The sequence below is a fragment of the Tinamus guttatus genome, unplaced genomic scaffold (assembly GCF_059628265.1).
Source record: "Tinamus guttatus ecotype Peru unplaced genomic scaffold, ASM5962826v1 Tinamus_guttatus_pri_ptg000121l, whole genome shotgun sequence".
Lineage (NCBI taxonomy): Eukaryota > Metazoa > Chordata > Aves > Tinamiformes > Tinamidae > Tinamus > Tinamus guttatus.
The window spans coordinates 277,956-286,879 of record NW_028288655.1 but is presented as its reverse complement, the minus strand read 5'-3'; the positions used below and the strand labels follow the sequence as shown (position 1 = coordinate 286,879).

The following is an 8,924-nucleotide window of genomic DNA, read 5'->3' as shown; positions in this document are numbered from 1 at the left end:
CATAATTAGCATTTTTCATGGTATTTAAGAATCAGCATAATGAATAGCATTAATGGAACACAATGGAGGTGAATTTTCAATTGATTTTTTTCTCTTGAAATCCCAGACATGACTCACAATAAGAAGCCATACTGTAAACAGTGTCATATTGTACATATTACCTATTACTACACTGTGTGTGTATATATATATATATATATAACATATATGTATATATTTTTTTTCCTCCCATGCAGCAGATAGACAGGATGAGCATGGCACAAAACACACCAGCTTCCAGCTCCACAAAAAAGGCCGGGGGGGCCTGGAGGTCAAACTAGTAATATATAATAATAAAATCCAAGGCCACCACGCCCGCCGACCACCCGTCAGCCGCCGCCCCCGCCATTTCGTGGCGGCCAAGCACCCCGCGGGGCGTGACCTCCCCCCGCCATTTCGCGGGCCCCCCAGCACCCTGCCGTTTCGCGCCCCCTCTGCCGCTGGGGCCCCCCGCCATTTTAAGCGCTTCCCGCAGCCCCGCTGGCCCCCAGGGCAGCGGGGGACGAGTCCGGGGCCGGCCCCGCCTGGCGCCGCCGGTAGCGGAGGCCGCGCCCTCCGCCCCCTCCTTGCTCAGGTATCAGGCGAAACTGGTCGGGCGCGCGGCAGAGGCGGGAGCGCGGCGGCGACGGCGGGAGCATGGCCGGGAGCGGGGCCGGATGCCGCGGGCCGTGCCCGCCGCTGCTGCTGCGGCTGCTGCTGCTGTGCGCGCTGCTGGGAGCCGCCGCGCCCGCAGGTGGGAGCCGGGGCGGCCGCGGGGGTGGGAGCCGGGGTCCCCCGACGGGCTGCGGCGGCCGAGGGCTCGGCTGCCGGCGGGGCGAGCGGGGCGTCGGACTTAGTCCCAAAGGGGAAGGAAAAATAAATGGATAAATGAAGCCTCGACCGGGAGGGCTCAGCGTTAGCTCCTGCCGAGTGCAGCTCGCCCGGAGCCTTCGGCTGGTCGCCCCGTGCCCCTCGGGAGGTGTCGGTGCGCCCGGCTTCCCGCGCGGGGCAGTGGCAGCAGCCGCGAAGTTATCCTCGAAATTAATTAATTGCGTCGAAATTATCTCTCCTCGAAATTATTTCCAACTCCCCGAAGTTAAGATGTCCTCTTAATCCTACTACTTATCTCTGCTAGTTTTTATTATTGCATAATGTGCATAAGTGCTTTTAAGAGGAGAGAGCTATTGATATTTATCTGCCTTAAGCGTCGTGCCTCGCTACCTTTTTAGTGAAACCCGTTGCCATCTGTACACATGCTCTTTGCACCGTGTCCTCCTGTATTTGTTCCTGCTGTACATTAGTGCTTATTTACGTAATAAGTGTATAGGGAAAGGCTGTGTAAATAATGGAGCTAAGCTTATGGTGTGTCCTTTTTTTTTTTTTTTTTTTAACAAGTAGACCCTAGATTTTTCCATATATGGTCATCATCCGTGGGCAAGCACACGCCAGGAGTGGATGCTCTTTTCTTGGTTTATTGAGTGATGATACATTTTGATTCAGGGACTTAAAGCTAAATTGATAATAAATAGACTTAAAATGGCAACTGAAAAGAGGCTATCTAGCATCTTGTTTAGTTTAAATTAAAGTTGCCTCAAACACCTGTGCTTAAACTGGCACAATTATGTGTCAGGAAAGCCCTTAGTCTTTCCACTGCTCTTTGAGGTGGTCATGGAAAGCTGGGAGGCCGACCTGACTGTGGCAGTTTCCGACAGGCTGATGCGGTTATAGGGCTATGGGGAGTCTGTGCTGGGGATCCAAGAATCAGGGTGATCTTAACCTACCTCAACCTAAACTAGTTAATTTGGGTACTCAATGCTTTTGTCACTTTTGCACCTGCAGGGTAGGCATAAGCCTTAGTTTGGTATGCGGTAGGTCCCATCTTCTGAGCAAATAGGATTTTTGTTTTTTAGAAGTACAGTGCGTCTGTCTCCTTGATACCAAGGATGCTTTTCCTGTGGGCAGATTAGCAAGTCAATTGCATTCTCTGGATGTGAGTCAGGGTGAAACCATGCTTGGAAAGGAACTCTTCTCAATTGTTATGGAAAAGGGAAAGAACAGAGGAGCAAGGAAAGGACACCAAAAATGCACATACCTAACAAAGGATTGGCTCCTCTGAGCGAGTGCTAGCTGCCAAGAGAAACTGGATCCTGGAGGCGGTTGTCTCCCAATGTACATGATGTATGAGCTAATAAAATCTGCCCAGTATCTGCAGTCAGAAGTTTTGAGGGTGGAAATGGAGCATTTTCTACCTAAAATCAGCATTAAAGCAAACTTGATATCTTAAATCAAAAGTGCCCATTCAGCTTGACTACATGTAATTTGAAAACAAAAACCTTTGCCTCTGTTCTGTCACTCTTGGCAAGACTAGGTGGCAACTGATGTGTGCGCTAACCCTTGTTATTTAATGGAGCTCTTGTTCTTTCATGTCACCCTGACACTGTGGTTTTCTTGGTGACCATGTTTGTTTGCTTTTTCAACCCACCCTGTGAACATCTCTTTGAAAGCACTGCTTCACATGTGCTCAAAAAACTTTAATAAGAGCAACGCTGGCAATTTGTTGTGCCGGTTTGCCATGAAAGGTTCAGTGTTTGGAACTGGGAATATGAATAGTATGACTGGAATTTGATAAAACTATTTATTTTATTGATGGACAGCTGCTTGACATAGCACAGTACACTCTATTTTACTGCTGTACTCTGAGAACAGATATGAGTTTACAATAAAGGCTATGCTTTCAAGTAACTCTGGATTTTTTCACAGCAAAACTATAAGCATAAGGAAGGATACATTGCTTAGGTATTAATCTTTTACATCTGACATTTATATAAGCAATGATATTCCAGATTTTTTTGGCTTTTACTATTTACAGCCTGACTGAAAAACTCAACATTCCTGAGATACACAAATAAATTTGTAATCTTTAGGGCTTCTAGCTGGCATGTTGTTTGAGGCTCCGAACAGAACTTGTATAATTCTGCCCTAATGAAGCACACGTCATATAGGCGAAAAAGGCTCTTTGTAATTCAAGTTTATTTTAGTTAGAACTACTGTTTTGTTTGCACAATTGACTACTTTGATATAAACTTCACTTAGTCTACTACAAAGTTTTGTCTGTGTAGCTGTATTGGCAATACCTTGGTTTTCCAGTGAAGCTTGCCTCTGCCTGGAGCTTAGCAGGCCCTTGTTAAATAGAGCTAGGGTGACTTAATTGAAAATGCTTAGCTCTAGAGAATGCTGACCTATGCCGTATTTTATACCTCTTTAGAAGATCACTCAGTCTATAGACAGAGCTCTAGTACTACACATTATACTGAGTAATAACTCAGAAGCAACACCTATCTAAAGTTATAGGGTTTTCTATAAGCTATATGGGAAATGTGCATACTTTTGGATATTTTACGTATTTCATTTGTGGGGATTCTTCTCTTGCACTTTAAGAGTTAAGCATTTTTCATTCTGAGTAACAAAGGAACCATGTTCTAGTACTTTTCATGCTTTGTACAGAAATCTGTTCGTTCAGGAAGACTCTGTGTTCCTGGGCTTTATGGCTAAAAATATCCACACATCTTGACAGAAACTGAGATAAAATACTTTTCCCATAGACAGTCAAGCTCTGAGTTGCTTCAGTTTGGTGGTTATATGATTTATGGAACAGAGCCACTTCACGGAGGGTATCTTTCTGTGCTGTTAAACTTGTTCTAACAAGAGCGCTGTTGGGCAGGGAAGATATCATGGGGGGTTTCTGGAGTGAGTCATGCAAAGGCTCTTTACAGGACAGAACATTTGGGAGCTGCTGGCTGCCAGACCTGCCCTCGTAGGCTCCTGTGGTGTTCAGAGAGACAAAGCAAAACTAAGTGAGAGCTTTCTGGTATCCAGAACAATCATAGCTGCCAGTAAAATAGCTTGAAACGAAACTGCAGAGATTACCCAACCATCTCATCTGAACTGAAAGAGATCACAGATGATAAGCCCCGTTGCATCTTCATGCACAAAGTTAGTTTGTTCACATTTAAATTCCACTACAATATAACATTCATCTTTCCTTAAAGGTCAGTTGTTTATAAGCCTTCTGCATTGCACTCTGACAGTGTCGATTCAAGCTAGTCTGATTTAAGTCTTTACTGCATAGCTGGTTTTGAGGCCTAGTCTGAACTGAGGACACTTCTAGCTGTACTTGTATTGTGAGCCTGCTGCAAAACTTTGAGTTCCAGGAGGACTTGGATAATCTGAGTCTGATAATGGTGCTCCAGGGTACTTGGAACAATTTTTGTTTTAACTGTCCTTGTGGAAAGAGCACCTGACAGCTATGGTCAATGTGGTATTCTTATATCAGTTATTTGAGGCAGAAAAGCATTTTGGTTGCTGATGTAATCCTTAGCTAGAGATAGAGTTGTCTTTTGGTTTGTAAACTAAAATGAGGGGAGGAAAAAATGTCTTTAATTCTTTGGAGTAAATTATACTGTGTGTTTGCGGGGGGCTGAAAGGTCTCTCCTTCAATAACTTTTCTTAATTATTTTTTATAGAGAGAAACGTAACCGGCAGATCAAAAGGAAGAAGTTTCATTGGCCACATAGTTACAAATACAAGTAATGCCTCTGAAAAGGCATACGAAGTGGATGACTTTGTAGCAAAAGTCCTTACAGGAAAGCTGACTACAGTGTTTCTTCCTATAGTCTATATCATTGTCTTTGTCATCGGTTTGCCAAGCAATGCCATGGCACTCTGGGTCTTTTTCTTCAGAACAAAGAAGAAACATCCTGCTGTGATCTATATGGCTAATCTGGCCTTGGCAGACCTTCTTTTTGTTGTCTGGTTCCCACTGAAGATTGCATACCATGTAAATGGCAATAATTGGCTATATGGAGAAGGTCTTTGCAAAGTCCTTGTTGCATTTTTCTACGGAAATATGTACTGCTCCATCCTTTTTATGACATGTCTCAGTGTGCAACGATATTGGGTTGTGGTAAACCCCATAGTACATTCAAGAAAGAAATCCGAAATTGCATTGGGCATCTCCCTTGCTATCTGGATCCTGATTTCACTGAGCACCATTCCATTGTATCTTGTTAATCAGACTACTTATATTCCACAGCTGAACATCACCACCTGCCATGATGTATTACCTGAAAATGTTTTGGCTCGCGACCTGTTCAATTACTTCCTCTCACTCGCAATTGGACTCTTCTTATTGCCAGCTCTCATCACTGCTGTTGCTTACATATTAATGATAAAGACTCTGAATGCTTCCATTTCAGACATACACACAGGAAAGAAACGAAAACGAGCAATCAAGCTTATTATTACTGTCCTGTCCATGTATCTCATCTGTTTTACGCCTAGCAATGTGCTGCTTGTTGTACACTACTTACTCCTGAAAACCAATGGTCAGAGTTATTTGTATCTGTCATACATAACTGCTCTGTGCCTCTCTACACTGAACAGCTGTATCGATCCATTTGTCTATTACTATATTTCAAAAGACTTCAGAGATAACTTTAAGAATGCTCTTCTTTGCCGAAGTGTGCGAACAACACGGCGAATGCAAGTGTCTCTCTCATCGGGTAGATACCCCAAGAAATCCAATTCTTATTCCTCAAACTCAAATGGAACAACCAAATCAACCTACTGAGTTGGGAGAGAAGTGAACCTTTATTAGTACTTCTTAGAGGATGTAAGTGACAAAGTTACTTTGTGCAAGAGTCTGAAGAAACAGCTTTGCTTCTAGATTCCCGAAGAAGTCTTAATTTCAGAACTGGTAACTGCTTATGCTGTAAGCAGGCGGATCTTCCTACTAGACTGAAAAGAAACCATGACATTTCTGATGCTGTACAAAAGTGCTGCTGGCCTTAAAATGAACTGTGTTTGAAGACATCTTTCTTCAATATTGAACTTGTTCAGATCTCTGTAATGTCTCTGTAACATGTCTGGAATATAGCATACTTTTAACAGAGAAATTCTGTTTTGTTTGACTTTAGTTGTAGCATATGAAGCAGTTGAGCAGATTGTTCATATAGGATCTTGCCCTGTGTACCTGTTTCTACTGAAGATTGTTTGAAACCATAGATGCTCCTTTCCTTCTCCATTGTAGGTCCATCAATGTGAACATTTATTAGCCATAGTGTAATCTAATTTTTTCATGTTGTAGTGCTAACATAGTAGAAGCCTGGCTAGGTTATCCTATTAAGCTGGCAAGCTGAGCTTGTTTTCTGCTAGCACTGAGGTAAATGAAATGTATGAGTTGAGATTATACACGTTACCAGCTGTTACTAGATGACTGCTGACACATGATCTTAAATGGAGTTATTTAACAAAGTTGTGATTGATTTTTGTATAATGTCTTTTATTTTTTAAGATATATAAATAGGACTTTTTATAACACACTTGAGTGAGGTGTTTTGTCCTCTTAAGCACTCTTCAGTATGCCAAGTTGACCAGTTTACCTGGTTTCGGGGAACAAAGGTATTACTCCTAAGAGTGAATTAGAGTTCTGTTTGAACTGTAGCTGTAGCATGTAAATGTCTTAAGAAAAATCATCTAATGCTGCACTTCGTTAGAGGAAAACTTGCCTAAAAAGAGGTGACTCTGGGGAACAGATAGTTAAATCAAGCAATTCGGAACTATGGAGAAGTAACAAGATACCAAAGTTCTGTTGCATTGAATTTCTGAAGTATCTTAAATCCTCTTGTCTTATCCACAGTATATGTGACCACTGAGGATCATGGAGTCACATTTTTTTTAATCTGAAAAAGCCGGTGTGTGTTGTTTTGGTGGTACTTTTAAATCGGTTCTTTCAAATTTTGCTGTCCTGGTAAGTTTCACCAAGTTATAAATTGCACTAGTATCAAAGTGACCTATCTGAGCCTCAGTTATAACTGGATCCTTTTAAACACAGACAAACAGAAAAGTCTTTGGTCCAGTGAGGAGTGTGAGACAACTGGTGCGTAGATGGGAAACATTCACCACCTCAACTATGGAGGGTAAGGAAGGGGAGCGTCCCTTATGCTGTTTGGCAATAAATAGACTATGGAAATATCTTCCCTTGCAGAAGAGCCAAGTCCACCCGCTTCCCACTGTAAACTTGAATAATAAGTGGTGCCAAGGAAGGGCGTCCTGCCAGATGAAGGAAGGCTGCTAGTGCCCTGCTACGAGTCCAAGGGTCGCAGGCTGCGTGAGCCAAGGGTTGCGCACTGCGCGTGTGTGTTTATGTGATACCACTGTGATTTGTGTTAAATTGCTGAAAAATGATATGCTCAAAGAGGCCATTCACTCCTACAGAGGACTTGTGTATGTGAAACTGTAGAATCTGTCATCTCATATAGCTGTTTATTCTTCCTTTACTAAATCTAAAATGTTTCCTTCTGTAACATCCTGGTACCAATAGCATGGCTTTCTAAGAGTATTCTAAAACTTAACTTGCTTTGTCCCGCTTGCTTTCCTTTAGCATGCAAGGTTTTGAAAACATCTAACACAGTTTAGTGGTTTCAGTTCCAAATTCTACTCTTAACTATTGTATTTTTTTTCTTATGTTTTGTTATTATGTAATTCAAAGTGTTTCAAGTAAGGCAAGTATTTCTATGCTTTCTTTGTTCCTCCTTTCCTGTCATTGATGGAAATGGGGACTAGGGACTGGCTAGCAGTTGCATCACTCTGCTGCAGTTTATGGGGAGAGGATTGTTGGTCTCCTTTGGCACTTTTCCTTTCCAGCCTTCTTTACTTGTTGATTGAAAACGTAAGTTGCAAATAAGAATCTTTCATCTCTTACATGCAGTAACAGTGGCAGTGCCACTGCCAGTGACATGCATAACAGATGGTCCTGCAATGTAATTAAAGCTTTCCTCATACAGCTTTTAACTAATCAAAAAGTTTATTTTAAAAAAGGAACACTTCGGAGAGTAACCACTGTTCAAGGAGACCACAACCATCTAGGTGAAGCTTATTCCTTCATACTGCTCTCACCAGGAGCTAAAAAGTGTTTTTACTTGTTTCTTTTTTTTTTTTTTTTTTTTTTTTACCATGAACAACTACTGTCATTTCTGCTTTTCCCTTCCTGTTTTAGTGATATCATGTGGATTTGGCTCTTATTTGAGGGCAGGAGGGAAAATGGAGAGTCTCTGTTTTCTACTGCACGTAAGAGAACAACTTTTCCTGCAACCAACTCTTGAGCAGTTCATAGGAGAAGATCAGGTACGAAGAATTTGGTCAGGCATCCAACTACTTTTGCACACTGATCTGTGTCCTCTAAACGCTGCCTTAAGTTTGTCTTACTTTGCTGCCACTCAAGCACGAAGAAGAGTAAACTAATCTCACTATAAAGAAGGGGAACCCTTATAAGGGTTGTTTGGTTGTTTCACCTCTCTGAAACAGAGACAAGCTGTGATCGAGTTAAATGCATTACAAATCCACATGCTGAATTTAGTATGAAGGGTTAATTCTGTCTTCATTAATGGAGCAGGTAAGCTGGGCTTGTGTCTGTGGTACAGAATGTAATCAATAGGTTGCCAAGGTCAATGAAACGTGCTGTTGTCATCAAAGTGTGTCCTAAGGTGTCATGCCACAAGAGTGTTTCTTTTCCCACCCTTTTTTGAGCACTGGATCTTATTCAGCTCAGGGATAAAGCAGGTTAGGGAGCTGATTCAACTGAAAGCTATCATTATAGAAAGCAATTAATTAAAAGTAAAGAAATCTGAATCAACTCCTTGAATTGGCAGTTGCGCATCTGTGCAGTGATGGGGTAAGAATATGCAAGGCCGTAGTTCCATGGATCCCTGTTTTTAAAATTTTAGATTATGGCACTGGTACCTAGTATGCAAGTGTCCCAGGCCCAACAGTTTTGGCATTCGTAGTGTTTAACTTAATGATATAATGACTGAAGCTGTGTAGCATGTGTCCAGAGGTGTAGCTCTCCT

General features: G+C 42.2%; 1 protein-coding gene across 1 annotated transcript; it reads left to right on the top strand.

Annotated features, from left to right (window-relative positions):
* The first annotated feature begins 669 nt into the window (after positions 1-669).
* Positions 670-5,732, top strand: F2RL1 (F2R like trypsin receptor 1). The gene is made up of 2 exons (XM_088521392.1): positions 670-772; positions 4,542-5,732. The coding sequence occupies exons 1-2, from the start codon at positions 676-678 to the stop codon at positions 5,645-5,647; spliced, it is 1,203 nt and encodes a 400-aa protein (XP_088377518.1). The 5' UTR covers positions 670-675; the 3' UTR covers positions 5,648-5,732.
* Positions 5,733-8,924: the final 3,192 nt, after the last annotated feature.

What these genes read in the sequence shown, in the direction of transcription:
- F2RL1 (XM_088521392.1), top strand. Translation starts at nt 676, where the DNA reads ATGGCCGGGAGCGGGGCCGGATGCCGCGGGCCGTGCCCGCCGCTGCTG. An exon ending in GGGAGCCGCCGCGCCCGCAG is followed by an intron (nt 773 to 4,541) that starts GTGGGAGCCGGG and finishes TATTTTTTATAG; the next exon opens with AGAGAAACGTAACCGGCAGA.